The 22,963-nt window shown below is 30.4% G+C and overlaps 1 protein-coding gene across 2 annotated transcripts; it reads right to left on the minus strand.

Moving 5' to 3' along the window:
• Positions 1-231: 231 nt before the first annotated feature.
• On the minus strand, positions 232-22,656 carry LOC111699140 (uncharacterized). Of its 2 annotated transcripts, none has more exons than XM_023469725.1 (14): positions 22,435-22,656; positions 21,018-21,131; positions 20,460-20,527; positions 16,299-16,353; positions 12,613-12,686; positions 10,708-10,798; positions 8,919-8,999; positions 8,828-8,861; positions 6,766-6,888; positions 6,507-6,606; positions 5,170-5,203; positions 4,414-4,615; positions 3,914-3,975; positions 232-1,599 (listed from the first exon to the last, which is right to left on the minus strand). In XM_023469725.1, the coding sequence occupies exons 2-14, from the start codon at positions 21,122-21,124 to the stop codon at positions 1,530-1,532; spliced, it is 1,101 nt and encodes a 366-aa protein (XP_023325493.1). In that variant the 5' UTR covers positions 21,125-21,131; positions 22,435-22,656; the 3' UTR covers positions 232-1,529. The 2 variants fall into 2 exon arrangements, with proteins under 2 accessions (XP_023325493.1, XP_023325494.1); XM_023469726.1 differs by lacking the exon at positions 22,435-22,656 and adding an exon at positions 21,569-21,690.
• Positions 22,657-22,963: the final 307 nt, after the last annotated feature.

Consider the following 22,963-nt stretch of genomic DNA (forward strand, 5'->3'; position numbering starts at 1 on the left):
CCTGGTAAATTTAAGATCATAATTTAGTAATCCCTTTCCTATTCCAAGTTTAAGGGTCTTGCACTGTATATAAATTTGACGCGTGGCTTGCAAAATAAAACCCTTTACTAGCCAAATATAACCTTTAATTTACCATGTTGACATGTTCAAACAAAAATCTAGATTTACAGTGATTAATGAATCACGACATCAGTTCTACTTTCATTAAATTAAATTTATGTAATAAATAAAACAGCTTATTAATTTTATTTTCGAAGAATACATTTTTTAGTTAGAAACAAAAAGAAACTATTATCATATTAAAAATCACATGAAGATAAGAGCAGGGTAAAAAATACAAGAAATAAAAAAGGAAAAATTATAATAGCATTTAAATGATTTTTTATCCCTTGAGGAATGAGGCCACATTATTTTCATTCCTCGTTCTTCAACAATTACATTATTTTTTTATTGTCCCGGCTGGTTTTACATTTTATTGCCCCGGCTGATTTTGAGTCGACACTATAAAGTGAGGTTTAAATCAGATATAACTTTATTATCCCCGGCTGGTTTTGAGTCGACACTATAAAGTGAGGTTTAAATCATGGATAACTTTATTATCCCGGCTGGTTTTGAGCCGACACTATAAAGTGAGGTTTAAATCATGGATAACTTTATTGTCCCCGGCTGGTTTTGAGCCGACACTATAAAGTGAGGTTTAAATCCGATATAACTTTATTATCCCCGGCTGGTTTTGAGCCGACACTATAAAGTGAGGTTTAAATCAGGGATAAATTTATAGTCCCGGCTGGTTTTGAGCCGACACTATAAAGTGAGGTTTAAATCAGGGATAAATTTATAGTCCCGGCTGGTTTTGAGCCGACACTATAAAGTGAGGTTTAAATCATGGATTACTTTATTATCCCCGGCTGGTTTTGAGCCGACACTATAAAGTGAGGTTTAAATCAGATATAACTTTATTGTCCCGACTGGTTTTGAGCCGACACTATAAAGTGAGGTTTAAATCAGGGATAACTTTATTGTCCCGGCTGTTCATTTTTTTATCCTGATATATTTTTAAATTAATAATACTTTATTAAAGATTGCTCGTCCACGCAAAGGGAAATATTTTTTTTCAATCCTAATGATGTGTCCACATGGGATAAAAACGGTTAATGTACCAAGTACAGGGTTAAGTTTTGACATGTTAAGATTTTATACTGATCTCAATCATTAGTTTTGGTTCAGGTCAATTTACTGTTCTTGTATCTGGTTCATGATCATTTTGGTTTAAATTCTGATTTTCGATCCAGTGCTCAAGAAAAGTCTGGTTCTGGTCCAGGTTCTGCTTTGGCGATTCTGGTTGTGTTCTTTTTTTGGTTTTGGTTTTGGTTCTGGTTCTTGCTCAGTGTATGCTTCTGATACGGGTTTGGGTTTGGATTTTGGTTCTGGTTCAAGTGCGGATTTTGGTTCTGTTTCTGGTTCTGTTTTAATTTAGATCCTGGTTCATAAACTGGTTTTGATTCTTGATTTGATTTTAATTTCTAGTTTCAGACCCAAAGAGTTTCTATATCTGTAATGTTTAGTCCAAACATTTCTTCCTCCAGTTTCAGAAGAATTCTAAAATATAAAATTACTTTTTTAGTCACAGATTACAGAGATACGACAAAAGATATCAAATATTTTCTAGACTTTTCATGCAGATCAAACATGGTAGTATGAAAAAATAGTTTTGAACAACACTTGTGATAGATACATATTTTCTACAGATTAGGACCATCATTATCGTTTTAACAAACTTCTTTGACGTTAGTGTAAAGGTTTTTTTTTATAAAAAAGTTTGCAATTTTTAAAGAAAACACTTTTGTTTTCAGTGAACAATGTTTTTTTTGTTAAATTGTTTCCGAAAACCATTTGTCTAGCTGAGAGCGTGAAGTTTATCAATTCAGATATTTTACAAGTGATGAAGCAGAATAATGATCATGTTAGATGATGTAAACGTAATACTCAACATACATATTCATGAACATCGAGATAGATAGATAGAAATATAGATAGATAGATAATTAGATAGATAGATAATTAAAGACACAAAGAGATAGAAAGAATATATTTTATCTCACTAAAAGAACTGATTTTTTTGCCACCAATTTAAACTTCCTCATCCCTACATCTTTGCAACCTGATGATGTAAACCTTTGATATTTCAAAGGAAATTTATAATATGAAATATATAAAGTCTCCAACATTTATTTGTAAAGATATATGGATTAGAAAATTAGGGTTTGTGGAAGAAGGCTATAGTAAATAGTATATAGTATATACTATATACTATATAGTATATAGTATATAGTAAATAGTATATAGTATATACTATATACTATATACTATATACTATATAGTAAATAGTATATAGTATATAGTATATAGTATATAGTATATAGTATTGTTAACCATTAATTTCAAAACCTCTATAAAATGTCGTCTTCTACTGGAATCTCCTGTCGGAGACAGCCAAACCAAATTTTCAGCCCGCAAATTCCATTGTCCTCCTCCGACGGAGCTTAAAATATTTTCGTTGTTGTGAAATCATTAAAGTTAAGCAAAATATTTTCATAAGAAGCATAAGTGAATTTCGTTAAATATTCAACTGTAATTTTTCAGAAGTTAAAAACGNATAGTATATAGTATATAGTATATAGTAGTATACTATATACTGTATACTATATACTATATACTATATAGTATATAGTATATAGTATATAGTATATAGTATATAGTATATAGTATATACTATATACTATATACTATATACTATATACTATATACTATATACTATATAGTATATAGTATATAGTATACAGTATATAGTATACTACTATATACTATATACTATATACTATCTATATACTATATAGTCCCTTTTCAACCTAGCTGAATTCTCCGGTTTAGCGGAGATAAAAACTTTAACTTAAAATAAAGCTAATATTGCAATACTGTCACATATTGGCAGGTTCTAGAGAGAGATAGAAGGAGAACTAGGATGCATCCTTGGGGAGTTTTATTCAACATTTAGATACAAACCTTTCAATCAATTAAACCCAAGAAATACAAAAAAAGAAACCTGAGCCTAGTGCAAAATGTAAATTATCTATTTTAAATCAGATAGAAAATTAGATAAAGAAGGTATCAATGTGACATACAGTTTTTAGTATTTAAAACACGCAGAAACACCAAAGATGTACGAACTTAAAAATATCCTCGAAAATAAAGTGAGCGCTAAGAAAGCTAGAAATCATAGAAAGGGGGGGGGGGGTAACTCTCATGAAGAAATTGAGTTTTTGCCACAAATTCAGAATTTTCTAAACCCTTTTTCTTTGCAACCCATGTCTTAGGTTACTCCATCAGGTTGCAAAGATATAAATATGAGAAAGTTTGATTTTGTGACAAAGACTCAATTCCTTCACAGGAAAAAAAACCAGGGTCGAGTGTTGAAAATATTTTCTTAGAAAGATTCAAGTCCTATAATCAAAGGCGTATACAGGGGTGGGCGGGGGGTTAAGAGGGGAAGTGCCCCACCTAGACCTGTAAAGGGGGGGTGTATTCCCCCCCCCCCTAGAACTCATAGCTATCACACTTTTCAAATCTGAAACTGAAGGGTGAAGAGTATTAAGAACATTAATTTGCTGTTTTTTTTCCTGCTAGTTTTGCTTGATGGAGTAAGTCCTTGTAAGGTAATTGGACGACTGCATAGTGTATGTGTACCTTTAAAGTATCCAAGATGTCAAATATTTTGAATTTACGGTTCAAATTTTGCCCCCCCCCCCCCTAGAAGATCTTAAGGGGGAGGGGCAAAAAACTGTTTTGCCCCCCCTAGTTTATTTCTGTATACGCCCTTGTCTATAATATTTTAATATTTGATTTTCTTATTTACCTTAACCAAGGATTGCTAAGACGAACTCCTGGTCTACTGTTCTCTACAAACCCCAAACTGTCCTGAAGTCGAGAAACATTATAATCATATTTACCAAATATATAAAAATAGTGTTCAATCAAGGAATAGTTGACATAATTTTTAATCTATCCATTAATAGAATGGCATGTATGATTGACTACAGAACCCTTTTAACCTTTTACTGATCTACTTTAAATCAGATATCCATGTATTTCTCTTTGAAACTTGATTAAAGCTACTGTGCAGGTTTCCTTTAAAAGAAACAATTGAGAAAGTATTTAGAGTAAACACTAAACAGTATTCAAGTCATAAAAGCCACAATACCTTCCACATTATATATTATAGAGCAGCTGAGGATTCTGGCATGCAACTCTATCTTTTTTTATAGAGGGTTACTGGAAATTACAATGATAGTCCTTTTTAGAAATCAATAAATTATGAAAATATTTAAAATTAATTGACTGTATAAATCCGTTTACCTCTAGCGAGACACTGTAGCTGGACATAAGAGCTGAAGTGATGACAGCCGCTGATTGGTCTAATCCGTCACATCCATGAACTAGGATCCGGCCTCCGGAGCTTAAAGCCTCCGATATGAATGAGTTTGTGAGCTTGAGAGTGGAGAGGCTGAAAGAGGTTTTGTTTACTATAATGTACACAATCCCTTTGATCTTCCCAGACCTACATTCTTAGAGAAACACAAATATGACATTTGGCAACAAGTCTTATTTTTTAAAGGGACTGTATGCGTAATTTCAAGTGTCCCTCCTTACTTGATTAAAGGGACTGTATGCGTAATTTCAAGTGACCCTCCTTACTTGATTAAAGGGACTGTATGCATAATTTCAAGTGTCCCTCCTTGCTTGATTAAAGGGACTGTATGCATAATTTAAAGTGGCCCTCCTTGCTTGATTATCGGTTCTCAATTTATCTTTTCAGTAATCTGGAAGATACTGTCGTTTTTTAGCAAGGTTTAAAAGTTTTTATTTTCTGATAATTCCAATGCGTTCTCCAGTAGAGAAATCACAATTGAAAATAATAAGATTTCAAAATTTAATTGATCAGACAATACAATTGTGAAACAGTCATTGCCATCTTTGCATGGAGATTCACTTGAATTTACGCCTACAGTCCCTTTAAGTACAATAAACAACTTTTAAATCTAATGAAAAGTAAAACATATTTGAAAGTGGAATTAAGACGACATTAAAACCTTGTTATATTATTTAGTTTCCCTGACTCTAGCTGTTGATAATATGTGAGTTATCCCTAGAAAAAAAAATTATAAAAGTATAAAATAAAGAATAGATCAAAAATACACGTCACGTGATACAGACAAAGACACATGGTCACTATACTGCACTCTTATTGGTGAGAGTTCTTGTGACGTAATACGGACTAATGAATAATATTATTAATTTTATCTATTAAGAATAAAAATAAAAATTATAAAATAATAATTGGAGAAAATCTAAGTTACAAATATGTTTCTCTGGGATATCTTCGCTTTCAGATTGGTTGCGTATTTGTTGAATATGATCTGTTTAAACCTATCATTTCAATACAAAACATTTGACACAGTTTTACATAAATTTCTTGAGACAGGAACATCAGATATAATTTTCATGGGTCGCGATCAAGTGCTACAGTGAATAGTGATAGCCTATACCCCCTTTTATTTTTCATTTACAGTCCCTTTTTTTAATTAAAAAAGTGAGATGGAAGGCTGAATAACCTAAATACCATCTTTCCTAATATCTAAAATTGTGTTTTAAAAGCGTACTGAATTTAATGCTTTTTTACATTGTGTAATAACTCAATGTATGCACCTTTAAAACATAACACGCTCATAAATCGGCCCATTAAAGGTTCACTTAATAATTTTATATAAACTGTAAACCATAATTAGTTTTTAAATGGTTAATACATTTAAAATATAAAATAAGAAATTTAGTTTTGTTTGAACATAATTGCATAATTTTAGAACTCAGTAAACATAGGGTTTAGCTAGATAACAATTATAGTGCTTAAAGGGGCTGGTGACTAAATTTCAAGGTACCAGAGCTCATTTTCTTTACAATTCACAACGGTACTCTTAAAAGCGTTGCCTGATTAAAACTAATGAGATAACCATATATTTAACTTTTAAAATTTTGTGTTTGCAGCTGTGGTTTCTCTTCAAAAATGACTTTAATTTAACACTTTTCAAGCGAAAATAACGACGATATCTTCCATGCACATTTTTAATAAAATTGAGGTTTATAAGACACCATTGTGAATCGAGCATGCTCCGCTTTGATTGAAGTGTCACTACAAATTAAAACAACAGCCCCTTTAAAAAAAGATTTAAAGTTATATTTGAAAAATAAAAGTGACGAGATGAGAAAATCGCCATGAAAAAAAAAATTGATTACTCGTCACACCTAATTATATCTTTGTAACCTGATCTCGCTGAACTTCGAAATTTGAAACTATGAACACAAACTTCAAGGTCAATTAGTCAAAGTTTGAAATATGAATGGTTTATATCATCAGGTTGTAAAGATATTGGACGAGAGATCAGTTCCTTTACCTAGGTTTCTAATGATATTTGGATCTTCGGCTTGTTCGACCCGTCCCAGGTACAGTTTATCTTTTATAATCATAGATGGTAGCCAGGGTACACATCTTCTCTATATATATATATATGTATATATAAACATGTACATCTAAATATAATAGTTTATCTTTTATAATCATAGAGGGTAGCCAGGGTACACATCTTCTCTATATAAACAGTGTAATGGGGCCTTTCTTGAAAGTACGACCGCAATTTTTTTTTATTTAGTTACCTCTGGTTCTATCCGTCCTACGGCAGGATGGATGAGCTCTAAATCATACTCCGGGTCCTCTATATCACTGTCATCAGACCTCTCCGGTCCTATATTCTCTACAGAGCTTCTCATTAACTCCACCTAGAAAATCTTAGTCTAGTAAAACTAAAGAAAATGAGTCCTTACCACAAACTCTAATTGTTGAATCCTTTTATTTTTGAACCTTTAATATTTATAATTTAATTTACTAGGCTTTTAGGGCGCTTCGCGCCCATCTTCTATTTCAACTTTTAATTGTGGCTTTATCTGTTAGCATCTTTTCTTTGCACAGTATAAAAAAAGCAAAAAAAAATTTGCGGATTTCATACTATTTTTTCGCGCATTTTCAAATTTACAAAAATAAAAAAGACTTTTAAACACAATTTTTTTAAATTTTGATCATTCAAAAACCTTCCCTGGGGTCACGTACGGTCCCAAAAAAAATTGGGCCTGATCGGTTCAGCCATTTTGACGTTTATTGGATACAAACAAAAAGACAAACAAACAAAAAAGAAAGACAGACAAGCGAAATTTATATATAGACTAAAAATTCAAGGCGCTTCGCGCCCATCTTCTATTTAAATTGTAAACATGTTCTTTTTGTTTACATTTTAAAACAAAGAAGAGAAAAATTTTGCGGAATTAAAAAAAAATCTCGGATTTTCAAGAATTTAAATTTGTTTACTCAATTAAAAACCTTTCAAACACATTTTTTAAAATTTTTTATCATTTATAAACCTTCCCTGTGGTCACGTGATGTCCCACAAAAAAATTGGGCCCGATCGGTTCAGCCGTTTTGACGTTTATTGGATACAAACAAACAAACAGACAGACAAGCCAAAATTATATATAGACTAGGCTTTTAGGGCGCTTCGCGCCCATCTTCTATTTAAATTGTGAACATGTTCTTTTTGTTTACATTTTAAAACAAAGAAGAAAAATATTTTGCGGATTTTTAAAAAAAAATTCGCGGATTTTCAAGATTAAAAACCTTTAAAACAAATTTATCATTCATAGACCTTTCCTGTGGTCACGTGATGTCCCACAAAAAATTTGGGCCCGATCGGTTCAGCCGTTTTGACGTTTATTGGATACAAACAGACAGACAAACAAACAGACAGACAAGCCAAATTTATATATAGATTTGATCCAACATATATCATATTTTGAAACAACTAATGTCTGCGACACTGAGTTTGTGGCGAAGACTCAATTTCTTTATGAATAATGTTGTTCCAAATAATTGCTTTTGTAAAAAATTCCTAAATATTATAAAATCGTGCAGAAGCTAATTCGGTGTTAAATGTTAAAATTTCAAATTTTAAAACTACATGGTTCGTTGGTTTTGTTGGTAACATATCAAATGTTAAAGTTTACCGAAGCAAAGTACAAGTTGTAAAGGAATTGAGTCCTATTGTTACAAACTCTAAATATCCCTGTGCAAATCAATGTCGTAGACCTTATATATTATAAAATGCGAATTATTTGTTAGTACGTTTTTTTCTTGTGTTGAACTTCTTGTTTATAAAAGACTCAATACAATTAAACATCAATGGAATTATACATAGACGATTTTTAAATATTTCATTCAATTTTAAGGGAATTTATCACACCTAATTAATAATACCTGTTGTAGGGTGATTACGTGACTTTATCGCCCTACAACAGGACGAAAAAGTAACTTTATCACCCTGCTATTCTATTGTACTGGGTATAATGCGTGCGAAAAAGATTTTGGTATGATAAATAGAAAATAAAAAATCACAGCAAAAACTTTTCGTACTTGAAAATACCCACTATAGTTTCATTAGAATCAAGTATTTCCATTTACTGATAGCGCCTATTGAAGGTTTCATAACTCTGATTGGATAATGAAAAAGATAGAAAGATAGATGTTACCGCCATACTATTTCTATTGGTTCAGAATAGACAACAAAAACATGACTGAACCCTGATTGGATCAGGCGCTAATGAACCCGGCCTAAAAGGAGTGTACCCATAACAATAACATAAATAGATATATTGTATATTTATAATATACCTGTGAAGCAAAGGGAATTAATGTTGTACGCTTCCTAAAAAATTAAATATTAAACAATTGACATTTTTTGAATTTAATTTAGTTTTGTGACCTGAGAGAAGAGAAACATGATTCTTGTAAGCTCTTGAACCCTCCCAGAACTATCCTAGGATCCAAACCGAGTCCACGTAACCTTTAATATATCGTTATATAAATATAATACTCATATTTTTTAATGAACACCTAACAGGATATATAGTTTGAAATATTAAAAGTCTACAACATTAAAGTTGCAAAGATAAAAAATAGAGTTTGTGGCAAATGTCCAGCCAATCTTTAATCAGTACACTTTTAATAAAGTAAACAAGGATTTCTCCATCACATTAAAGGATACTCTTGTGAAATAAAGATTGTTTCTATTGAACAAGAGAGTCACGTGAAATACCGTCGACAGTCCCTTTAAAGAATGAAGCAGTTTTTATATTTTCTTTCATTATAGTTGAGTATTTTTCTTATCGTGTAAAGACGACATTTTTTAAGAAATAAAGAGTTTAGGGATAGGTAGGAAATTGAGTTTTTGCAACACACTCAAATTTTCTAATCCTTTACAGCTATTTCGCGCAAATCTGGCACCTAATAAAACGACATATCACTATAGTTTCAGTACTAGTAAATATATTTTGAAATAGCTCATGGTCAACGACATTGGGTTGCAAAGATATAGGAATTAGAAAATAAAAGGTTGTTGCGAATACTAAATTTCTTTTTGAATAATGTTGTTCCAAATAATTTGAGTCTGACAGAAATGTTAAGACACCATCTCAAAAACTTCTTTTTTATTGCAAAAACTTAGCTTAGTTTATAACTAAAGTAATTTTCTAAACTGCAATTTGCCCCTTAAGACAACTTTAGGAAAACATTTAACAGTGTCAGCTCAATGTTTTTTTATTCTAATTGCTATACTGGTTTTTATCCTAATTACTATATTGGTTTTTATCCTAATTGCTATACTGGTTTTTATCCTAATTGCTATACTGGTTTTCATCCTAAATGCTATACTGGTTTTTATCCTAATTGCTATATTGGTTTTTATCCTAATTGCTATACTGGTTTTTATCCTAAATGCTATACTGGTTTTTATCCTAATAGCTATATATGTTTTTATCCTAATTGATATACTGGTTTTTATCCTAATTGCTATACTGGTTTTATCCTAAAATGCTATACTGGTTTTTATCCTAAATGCTATACTGGTTTTTATCCTAATTACTGGTTTTTATCCTAAATGCTATACTGGTTTTTATCTTAAATGCTATACTGGTTTTAATCCTAAATGCTATACTGGTTTTTTTCCTAAATGATATACTGGTTTTTATCCTAAATGCTATACTGGTTTTGTATCCTAATTGCTATTATGGTTTTTATCCTAAATGCTATACTTGTTTTGATTTTTGAGTTTTGTCAATACTTAAGCTTACTGTTTCAATTCTCAGAATCTCAAATATTGAATACCTTTTTCTGTAAATCAAATATGCCAAATTTATGTCGATGAATCATATAAATTTTATTCAGTCAAATCTTCATTCATGATTTAGCCAAATATTTCATGCACTTCTTGATAATTAGTAATTATGATAAACTTATTATGATAATTAGTTGTACACTATGATATAACTTTATAATTAGATGAATATTTAATATTTTAGAATATATACTTGTGTCCTCAAAACTTTTTTTTAAGAATTAGAGAAAAATATATTTTTTTACAGAAATAAAAATTTGCATTCCATGTATTTTATAAAAGTAACAATTGCGTATTTAAATTTTTTTGAAAGTAAGAATTTAGACAGAACATATTTTTTTTTGAAAACTTTGTGGATGAAATTTCTATAAAATTTTACCTTAGATATGATTTTCTGAGCGGAGACTTAATGTTTCCAACACTACACCCGTCCTTATCATACAGCAGGATCTGACTATATTCATCCAGATCTAGATAGTTAAACATACACTACAATAGAGCAGGATCTGACTATATTCATCCAGATCTAGATAGTTAAATAAACCCTATACACCCGTCCTTATCATAGCAGGATCTGACTATATTCATCCAGATCTAGATAGTTAAATATACACTACAAAAGAGCAGGATTTGACTATATTCATCCAGATCTAGATAGTGAAACATACAATACAATAGAGCAGGATCTGACTATATTCATCCAGATCTAGATAGTTAAACATACACTACAATAGAGCAGGATCTGACTATATTCATCCAGATATAGATAGTTAAATATACCCTCTAAACCCGTCCTTATCATAGAGCAGGATCTGACTATATTCATCCAGATCTAGATAGTTCAACATACACTACAATAGAGCAGGATTTGACTATATTCATCCAGATCTAGATAGTGAAACATACACTACAATAGAGCAGGATCTGACTATATTCATCCAGATCTAGATAGTTAAAACACTTTACATCCGTCCTTATCATAGAGCAGGATTTGACAATATTTATCCAGCAGGATCTGACTATATTCATCCAGATCTAGATAGTTAAATATACACTACAATAGAGCAGGATTTGACTATATTCATCCAGATCTAGATAGTTGAATATACCCTATACACCCGTCCTTATCATAGAGCAGGATTTGACTATATTCATCCAGATCTAGATAGTTAAATATACACTACAATAGAGCAGGATTTGACTATATTCATCCAGATCTAGATAGTTAAACATACCTTATACAATAGAGCAGGATTTGACTATATTTATTCAGATCTAGATAGTTGAATATACCCTATACACCCGTCCTTATCATACAGCAGGATCTGACTATATTCATCCAGATCTAGATAGTTAAACATACACTACAATAGAGCAGGATTTGACTATATTCATCCAGATCTAGATAGTCAAATATACCCTATACACCCGTCCTTATCATAGAACAGGATTTGACTATATTTATCCAAATCTAGATAGTTAAATTTACACTTTAAATCCGTCCTTATCATAGAGCAGGATTTGACTATATTCATCCAGATATAGATAGTTAAATTTACACTTTACATCCGTCCTTATCATAGAGCAGGATTTGACAATATTTATCCAGATAGGATTTGACTATTATAGTTATCCAGATCTAGATAGTTAAACATACAATACAAAAGAGCAGGATTTGAGTATAATTATCCAGATATAGATAGTCAAATATACACTATACATCCGTCCTTACAATAGAGCAGAATTTAACTATATTTCCAAATCCAGATTGTCAATTTTTCGTTTTCTTCATTAGAAAATGTATAGATCAATATATTTCTAAAATAAAGCTTTTCGCTCATATATATATTTATATGTTCGCTATTGCTGACTTAACGACTGGATAAAATTGACTGAATTTGTTTATGGGAACCCATGGATGTCACGTCATTATATCATAAATTCGTGATTTAATGCCGAGTCTTGGAGTCACTGTAACTATTAATAACGAAATGATCTCTAATAGTTCTCCTTAAATCTATTTAATTGAAATGTGTTGTTATCATTATTAAAATTAGGTGGAAAAAATAATCAAAACAGCTAAGAGCTATTTTCCACCTAATGGCTTTATACTTGTACTGTTAATATAATTATCTATTTGTAATTGTAAACTCGTTCTATATACAGATACACGTATTTTAGCAATACACTTCATCTTATCTCTTATCTTATCTTAACCTGGGCAAAGCCGGGTACTCTAGCTTGCAGGAAATAAATTACTTTAAACGAAATTATTAAAAATTACTTTGTTGATAAAGATGGAGCCGCTCATAGTGAACACTTGTTGGTACACGCTCCTTTAACCAGTCATCAACACTTCTAAAGAAACATTTAATTAAAGGGACTGTACACTTCTAAACAAACATTTATTTAAAGGAAATGTACACTCCTAAACAAACATTTATTTAAAGGAACGGTACACTTCTAAACAAACATTTATTTAAAGGAAATGTACACTCCTAAACAAACATTTATTTAAAGGAACGGTACACTTCTAAACAAACATTTATTTAAAGGGACTGTGGTTGTAATTTTAATTGACTCTCTATTTATTTAAAGGGACTGAAGACGTAATTTCAATTGACTCTCTATTTAAAGATCTGCATGCCTTTTTCACACATGTAACTCTTAAATTATTTGTATGAATATTGAACATGAATGAATGAGATTTTATTTTTTAAAAAAATTTAAAATATAACTTTAATTGTGGTGACTCTGTAAAAGTGACTTTCTACTAGACAAGCAATGGAGTAAATCGCGTCGCTTTAAAAGCTAGAAGATCGATGGTTTCTTCCACATATTTTATCAGATAAAGGTTTACAGGGTACCGCTGGGAATCGGACATGTCCCTGTTTTAAATAAAGGGTCACTTAAAATTGTATATTACATTCTCTTAAGGTTTATATTTACATTTCAATATTATCAAAGTTGTTTTCAACAAAGAATAAGAATTGTTTTTATTTTGTTGTATAATTTGTAGATTCAATAATTATTACTAATTATGTTATTAAAGGTTTTCACAACGTGTTTTGCACTGCTATGTACTCAGTTATAGAATATAAAAATATTTTTATAAATACACATTTATTGAACACCTCACAAAGATTCAGGCTGCTCTGAAAAGTTGCATCAATGTTTAGAACGGGATCAACTTTTAAGTGTTGCAATACCATTGCCTTTGATTATAACTCAATAAATAACTTATACCTTTTTTGTAGCCTTAGAAATGTATATTTTATAATTATAAAGCAGATAATTTTTTATTTATGTTTTCAAGAAGTTAAGTTATTTGAAAATTATCATGGATCACTGTTTACTCTTTACTCAGTTTGAATCCAATTATGTCTTTGAAATATATGTAGTTCAACAACCTTTAAACTACCAGAGTTGTATGGAAATACTTGCACATCAAAAATACATCCGCAGAAAAAAAGTAAAAATAAAAGAAAGGAAAAAAATAGTTCTTTATAATATAGCTCTTCGCTCATATATAAATATGCATATATATATATATATGTGTTAGCTATAGCCATGGCCAAACAGCTGAAACAAATTGGCTGAATTTTTTAGGGAACCCAAGGGTATCCAGTGGAGTAATATAGTCTAAACAAATTTTAATTTTTTTTCTTCAAATTCAGATTTTTTTCCAAATCTTTTTTTTAATCAAAATTCCCGGCAACGCCGGGTACTTCAGCTAGTATTTGATATGTCAAATTGTGATGAAATGTTACAGCTTGCAGAGACAAATACTGAAATATTAAATGAGTTTGCAGGACGGAAACGACAAAAAAACAATTAGAAAGTATAACATTCAAATAATCAGCCTGTGTAAAACAATAAAGTTAATCTATTTCTTAAAAAATGTTGTAAGCTATTTTAAGCAACATTTGTAATATCATTTTGATTTTGCAAATAGTATTCTTTGTTTTATTATTATTATGCAATTTGTTTTGTTTATTTGTGCAAAAACTATAATGGATTGTAGTTTAATGATGTATATTTGGAAGAAAAAGGGTTGGAATTTTCAAGCCTTGAATTATATATGAAGTATACAAACTCATACAATATACTACAAATTAAATATGGATTTTCATTTCAAGGAAAAAAAACATTTTAGTTTTATTTTAATTTTAATGAAAAATAATCAAATATTTAGCTAAATTTTAAATTTTGATTATTCAATATTAAAAGACATAAATTTCAGTATAGAACCTTGAAATTTTGATATTAAATCGTTATACATACATAAATGTATCATAAATCAGCCCAACACAGTGACTGTCTGTGTTTATATGAATTGAATTATTTAAACTGTCTTTGTTTTTCATTTTGTTTTTCATTTAGATAAATCCTCAAAAGATTTATTTTCGTAAAATGCTTTTCATAAAACTTTACACACCTCATACAACACTTCACATCTATTTATTCATTTGGGCTTTCTGTTTATTTTATCCTATGCACGTCAAAACGGCTGAACCGATTGGGTCACATATTCTTGTCAAATCTCACATGACTCCAAAGAAGGGATATGGCCGGCCAAAAGTTAAAACTTTTTCTTCCAACAGATTTGAATATTTGAACAATTTGTGAAAACATAAAAATCTGCGAATATAATGATAAAATGATAAACGAAGTAAATGCAAGAGGCAACATATAAAAGAAAGCTAAAGTTATAACCAGAAAGAAGGGCGCCAAGCAACTTAAGAATTTAGCTTAAACTTAGATGAAACCGCTAATAAAGTTAGTTAAAGCCTAAATTAAAATAATAAAAATGATAATGATAACATTTTGTAAATTCTAGTTTCAAATTAAAAAACTTTCTATAAAACAATTCATTGGTTTATCATTATAATTAAAGGTAAGCATGCAATTAAACCACAAACTATTTTAAGTTCAGAAATACATTAAACTAAACTTGATACATTATTTACGTTCTTTACTAAATGCATTAAATAAATCGTTAAATGCATTTTAGAAGCTGACTTATATCATCATAAACCTTTTTTGATTACAATTCTTGAAATAAAAAATTAAAAACCCTGATTCTTTAAATAAAATGCCTAAAAAAATAATTACTCCTTGCAATATTTCGATTGATTCTAATGCTTTAAATTTTTGGAATGCAGTAAAAGTAAAATTTGGCTTTTTAGCAAGATTACTTATTCTTGAGTTTCATGAGTTTTCTTATGTTTTAAATAAAAGTGTAAATTATAAGAAAAACTATATTTTATATCAAAGAAAGACTTAAATTTATTTATACTAGATGTAACTAGGAAATACATTTAAAACAAACATAAAAGAAACGATAGAATAAATTTAAATTGTTTTTTTTCTCTAATATTATCAAATATTTTCATGAAAAATTAATTTAAAACAGTATTTTGAAATATTTCTATATATAAAGTTGTAATCTCTGATTGTTTGTTGGTTTGTTTGGATTCTGATCATAGTTCAGAAACCTCTTGACCGATTTGCCTCAAAACCACGGGAATGTTTTGAGATTCGAAGTTGAGTGGACTTTTTAGGGAAAAATAGCTAAAATCATAATTTACGACCATGCGCGGGTAAACGGCGAGTATAACAATTAGTACCCTGCTGGGCAACATTGGTTCTCAAGCTAGTATCATCATACAAAGGAATTGAGTTATTGCCACAAACTCAAATTTTTTAATTTTTATATCTTTGCAACCTAATGGTGTAAACCTTTGATATTTCAAACTCACAATATTTCATCTAACATAATTTAAAGTTTGAAATATCAAAGGTCTTTGACAAAGGGTTGCAAAGATATAAGGATTACAAATCTAAGTTTGTGGCAAAAACTCAATTCCTTTCGAGTAACATAGAATATTAAATTTGTTATTTAAACGAGGAAACAATATGAAAAGATCCCTAGCCATGAAATTTTGTAAAAGTATCAAGTAAACCTACCTAAAATCTAGAATAAGCATGTAAAGAGGATTTTGAATATACGCTGAACAATATCCTAAAAAGAAAACATTTATTTCACTTTCAGAAAAAAAAGAATTCATCTCGTGGAAGAATGTAATTTAGTTCTTCTTTGCTGCTTAGCAATCTAATTTTTCTCCGTAATGTGAAAATGTTAGATCAAAGCACTGATTTCTCTTTCTACAGTTTTTGCAAGAATTGTAGAATTAGAAGGATTTTCATATTTGCAAACATCTTTAAAAAACAAACAACACACGAAAAAGGTCAAAACATGAACATTGAGGCAAGAAAATAATCTTGAATACTTAATCTTGATATCCAATGTGGGTACCTGAAGTTTAGAAGTGTATACAAATGATGTCATCATTATTGTTCAATGCATAACGTATCTATCGTTTCAGAAATATATTGCTATATCTTTCCCTTAAAGGGACTGTAAAGGAAAAATGAAAGGGGGTATAGACTGAAACCTAAGCAGTTTAGGAGTTGATCGAGACCTATAAGGAATTGAGTTATTGCCACAAACTCAAATTTTCTAGTCCCTATATCTTTGCAACGTCATGGTGTAAACCTTTGATATTTCAAACTCAAATTATTTGATCTAACAGAATTCATAGTTTGAAATATCAAACGTCTATGACATTGGGTTGCATTGAAATAACGATATGAAAATCAGAGTTTGTGGCAAAAACTCAGTTCCTTAGTTCCTTTATATATATAAAATTTTATATAAAAATCATAGTTTTAAACTACGTATTATTGTCATTTATCTCCGTCAGTATCACGTGACCAGTATACTGCACTGCCATTGGTGGGAGTTATGATCACGTGATACGGACGTACACATAATATTATCAATTATATCTATTAAAAATTTAAAATCATTAAGTTCAAATAATAATAGGATAAAACCTAAGTTTGTTAGTCTTTTCTTGGATATCGTCGTTTTCAGATTGGTTACGTATTTGCTGAATATGATCTATTTAAAAATTTTATACATGGGCCTTGATCAACTCCTAAAATGATTAGGTTCCCGCCTCTATACCCCCTATCATTTTTCATTTACATTCTCTTTAAACATATTAATGTGTCACTCTTGTAAAATTGGAACTTTTTATGCCTGCTCAAACATTTTTGTTTTTGGTTCAGAATTATCTTTTTAATTCTTAGAAATTTCGAATTTTCTCATTATTAATCTTTGCCTCTGCAGTTATAACCTAGCAAACCATGCATAAATATCAAGATTATAAACAGCATACTTAAATTAAATATTATTTTGGTAAATGCTGCTTTGTTTTCTTGTTTTGTGGAAAAGAATAAAATATGTAAATTGAATTTACAAGTATTCGTGAGAAGACAAGATTTGGTTACATATACACACATAAACTTCTTCAGGATTCAACTAGGGTTAGAAATATTCCGTATAAAAATTCAAATTATCTAGCAGAAAATAACTGCAAACATTTTGGAAATATGGAATTTGGATTTTTAGGGTTTCCAACTGGAATTATTAATCAATCTTAATTAAAGCAGAACTTTTTTAAAATCATATCATTAGGCAAAGGAATTGAGTCTTTGCAACAAACTCAAATTTTCTAATCCCTAAATCTTTGCAATCTGGTGGTGCTCTTTGATATTTCATCTTACAGAATGCATAGTTTGAAATATCTAAGGTCTGTGACATTGGGTCGCAAAAATATAGGGATTTTAAGTCAGAGTATGTTGTAAAGACTCAATTCCTTTGGCTAATGATATGATTTAAAAAAATTCTGCTCAATTAAGATTGATTCATAATTCCAGTTTGAAACCCTAAAAATTCCAAATTCCATATTTCCAAAATGATTGCAGTTATTTTGAAATATTGTTCAAAATGTTTATTCTCTTTCGATCATTCTTTATATCTTCATTATAATTTTAAAGACTTTTCCGAAAATTGTGAAAATTTCTAAATTATTTAAATCTGAACTTTCGGCCCAACACTAGATTTTACGAAAACATCAGTTTCTTACAGAAATAAAGATTACAATTAGAAGGCAAACTAGTTTACTTTGTAAACAACCAATTTGTTTTTCTACATAAATTCAAAATGTTAGAATATTTAGTTCACAAGTGTTTTAATTGCCAATTACTTATTTAAAACTGATTTAAAAAAAGCACTTTGCAGATTTGAAATCTCTATATCCAATGCTTCAAGATTATGTTTGGGTTTGTAAGATCAAACAATGGTGTACGGCCTGGCAAAACTTTATTATCGGCCCGATCTCGTTAGTTGATACATAATCTAGAGAACTATGTATATTTCTATAAAAGCACGGACTCTGTATATATTTACATTTATAAATAAACCAATCTGAGCAGAAAGCATCTTCATTAATATTCTTAATTATGCTGCAAAACAATTCTACAATTCTAGCAATACTAGGCTTTAAAGCCACTTCGCGCCCATCATTCTGATAATAATTTTACTTTAAGGGTAGCCAGTTTTCTACATACTTCAGGAAACATAACAATCTATTGTTTTGCAGATTTTTAATGGCGTTTTTTTTATCAAAAAGAAACATTTTTTGTTAAGCAAAATATTTTAATAAAACCAGTCAAAAACCTTCCTTGGGGACATTTGAGTTTCCCGAAACATTTTGAACTGATTGGTTCAGCCGTTTTAACGTCTATTGGATACACACAAAGTTAAGCCAAATATATATAGATATTGTATATATATAAATCTTAACTATAGCTTCAGGGGAAAGAAAGAAAGAAAATAAATATTCCAAGATGTCATTTTCTAATTATAAACAGATTTAATGCCTAGAAAAGTTTAAAGTTTTCTTGAGAAAGTTGTTTAGTTGTACAGTTGTATCAAACTTAAAGTCAAACTTTATAAAGCTTGAATTAAAGCACAAACAAAGTATGCTTAAGCCTGAAGGTCAGGAATGAAAAGTCACCGGAAAAAAAGTTTCAGGAAAAAAATGGAAATGTAAAAAGTCCCAATTTTCTCAGGAAATAAGATCACAGGAATTAAAGTCCTGCCCCTTTTTTGCATGGTTGTAAACATTTTTTGTTCCCATGCATTTTCTACTATAATGGGACTTTTTCAGGGGACGTTTTTGTATATAATCATGTTGGAACCAGAAAAAAAGTCCTTGAAAATAAAAGTCTCAAAATGGTGGGACTTTATTAACCGGGACTTTTTATCTTAAGGACTTTTTTCCACAGGACTTTTTTAGTGCAAAAATTTAGGGTTTTTATTTCCAAAAACTTTTTTTCAAAGAACTTTGACTTTCTTATATATATTCTAGATTAGAGCTGGTGATTGAACCTAAAAGTTGGACTAAGTAAAAATTAAACTTTTACCAGTCCAGCCATATGTAGAGATTCTACATATCATTGAATCAAACATTTTTTACTGTAAACTGTACTGTAAACTAAACTGTAAACTGTACAGTTAAATTAACTGTAAACTGTACTGTAAACTAAACTGTAAACTGTACTGTAAACTGTACTGTAAACTAAACTGTAAACTGTACTGTAAACTGTATTGTAAACTGTACTGTAAACTTTACTGTAAACTGTACTGTAAGCTGTACTGTAAACTGTACTGTAAACTGTACTGTAAACTGCACTGTAAAATGTGCTGTAAACTGTGCTGTAAACTGTAGTGTAAACTGTATGGCAAACAAACTGTACTGCTAACTGTACTGTAAACTGTAGTGTAAACTTTAGTGTAAACTTTACTGCAAACTGTACTGCAAACTGTACTGTAAACTGTACTGTAAATTGTACTGTAAACTGTACTGTAAACAGTACTGTAAACTGTACTGTAAGCTGTGCTGTAAACTGAACTGTAAACTGTACTGTAAACTGTACTGTAAACTGTACTGCAAACTGTGCTGTAAACTGTACTATAAACTGTACTGTAAACTGTACAGTAAACTGTACTGTAAACTGTACTGTAAACTGTTCTGTAAAATGTACTGTAAACTGTAATGTAAACTGTACTGTAACTGTACTGTAAAATGTACTGTAAACTGTACTGTAAACTGTACTGTAAACTCTACTGTAAACTGTACTGTAAAATGTACTGTAAACTGTACTGTAAAATGTACAGTAAACTGTACTGTAACTGTACTGTAAACTGTACTGTACCTGCATGAAACCAATTATAGAATGTTCTGGTACTGATCAACCCTTCCCTCCACTCCTCAGTTTTCAAACTAAATTCAGAATTATTGAAAACCTGGATATTATTTATGCAAAATTACTGTTTGAAAAAATCCTAGTCTTTGGTTCGTAATCTCAAACTTACTGAAAGCAATGTAAAAACATTTGTTCTAAAAAAATATTAAATGTTTTAAAAATAAAAAGAAACTGATTTTTTCCCACAAACTTTGATTTTCTTAGCCCAATATCTTTGAAACCAGATGTTATGATAATTCCAACTATAGATCTTTGAATATTTAGACTCAAGTTATGATTTTAAATATGAACATGAATCACAGGTTTGATATAGTCCTATTTCACTAAACAAGTTGAGAAGTCAAACAACTGATTTTTTCTTCAATAACATCAAATATACAAATTGCTAAAATGCCCTATGCCAAACTTTAATGGATCCAATTGTAGTTTTCTTTGTTAGAGAAAAGTTCTGTGGAGAGAAAATAAGACCCCCCCTATAAATGTATTTCAATGTTAATCTGAACTATCCTGTTGGGTTGAATCTTGAGACCTGCATTTTCATTCTCCGCCATCCGTTCATATTCAAGCATTCTCATCATAGGAGAACCCGCAGCTTTACTCCCGGAGCAACCCATCCTACTTCTAAATATATGTCGTCTTATATACCCGCAGCTTTACTCCCGGAGCAACCCATCCTACTTCTAAATAAATGTAGTCTTATATACCCGCAGCTTTACTCCCGGAGCTACCCATCCTACTACTAAATATATGTCGTCTTATATACCCGCAGCTTTATTCCCGGAGCAACCCATCCTACTTCTAAATAAATGTTGTCTTATATACCCGCAGCTTTACTCCCGGAGCAACCCATCCTACTTTTAAATGAATGTCGTCCTATATACCCGCAGCTTTACTCCCGGAGCAACCCATCCTACTTTTGAATAAATGTTGTCTTATATACCCGCAGCTTTACTCCCGGAGCAACCCATCCTACTTCTAAATAAATGTTGTCTTATATATCCGCAGCTTTACTCCCGGAGCAACCCATCCAACTTTTGAATAAATGTTGTTTTATATACCTGCAGCTTTATTCCCAAAGCAACCAATAATACTTCTAAATATATGTCGTCTTATATACCCGCAGCTTTACTCCCGAAGCAACCCATCCTACTTTTAAATGAATGTCGTCTTATATACATTACTCTATATATACAGGGTGTCTTAAAAAGAACTGTGCAGTAGGGGTATTAGTAACTGAAGAAACAATTATAATTCAATTTTTACGATCAAGGTGTCATTCGAAAGCTCTATATTTCAGTTATTTCATGAAGTGAAATTTTTCTTTCTAGGCCTCATTCTTTTTTTGTTACAACCAATTATTTGAGCGTAAGTCGAAAATCGATTTCCCGGATTTTCAATTTTTCGATTTTTCACGTCTCATTTTCATTCGTTCATAAAGTATGGAAAAAATTAAAGATTTTCGAAATTTTTTTTTAAAATCATAAGCTGTTAGTCTTAGGTTTCATTTTTAACTAAAATTTTGGATCAGCAATAATTACTTTTGAAGTTAGAGCAATCTAAAAAAAATATGCATTGAAAAAAAAACGAAAATAGAGCTACAAGTACCTCCGTACGAACCTTGCCCGGACCACAAAAATAATTTTTTTAAAAATTTTCTTTTTGAAATCCACTTGGAGGTCAAAATGGGCAGTTGTGACCTCGGGAGTCAAATTTTCGAAAAAAAAGATTGAAAATGGATTTACCATGGGCGTTTACCCCTGTTTAGACACCCATGACGATGTTTGTGTGCTATTAATATAATTTGACCTCCTAAAATGACCCCTTAGAAATCAAATTTGCGGATAATGACCTCGGTGGTAAATTTTTTCAAAAACCAATATCATTGTTGAAACATGCGCATATGCTTTTACCTATAAAACGATACCTTGGATGGCTTGTGCTCTCTAAGACATAAGTTTACATTTGAAAATGCGTTCTTTTTTTGCGTGAACAGTCCCTTAGAAGGCCCCTGAAAAAAAACTTACAACATTTTTGGCCTATTTAACTACCTAATACCTTGAACCTATCATATAAATGGACTAATAACAAATGAAAGCGTGAACATCATTTCTAAAGTAAAAATATTATTAATTAAAGTGATGACTTTTTAAAAGTTTTTTTTTTGTAATTTCAGATTCAGAAAAAATGTTTTATTTTTGTACCCTGGTGGGTTAGATAAAAAAATTTGATTGAAATAGCGGGCTGTGGATTGTACCAACTGATTTCAAAAAGAAAATTTAAAAAAAAATTATTTTTGTGGTCTGGGCAAGGTTCGTAGGAGGTACCCGTAGCTCTATTTTCGTTTTTTTCAATGCATATTTTTTTTTAGATTGCTCTAGCTTCAAAAGAAATAATTGCTGATCCAAAATTTTAGTTAAAAATGAAACCTAAGAAAGAAAAAAAAGAAGTGGCCT

The sequence above is a fragment of the Eurytemora carolleeae genome, unplaced genomic scaffold, assembly GCF_000591075.1.
Source record: "Eurytemora carolleeae unplaced genomic scaffold, Eaff_2.0 scaffold37, whole genome shotgun sequence".
Lineage (NCBI taxonomy): Eukaryota > Metazoa > Arthropoda > Copepoda > Calanoida > Temoridae > Eurytemora > Eurytemora carolleeae.

Bases quoted from the DNA above. Each gene is read 5' to 3' on its own strand.
- LOC111699140 (XM_023469725.1), bottom strand. From the start codon at position 21,124: ATGGGTTGCTCCGGGAGTAAAGCTGCGGGTTCTCCTATGATGAGAATG. The intron at 12,687-16,298 runs GTAGGTTTACTT...ATGTTTCTTTAG, and splicing joins ATGCTTATTCTAGATTTTAG to AAGTGTTGATGACTGGTTAA. The intron at 10,799-12,612 runs GTAATTTTTAAT...TTAACTATCTAG, and splicing joins GCTCCATCTTTATCAACAAA to ATCTGGATGAATATAGTCAG.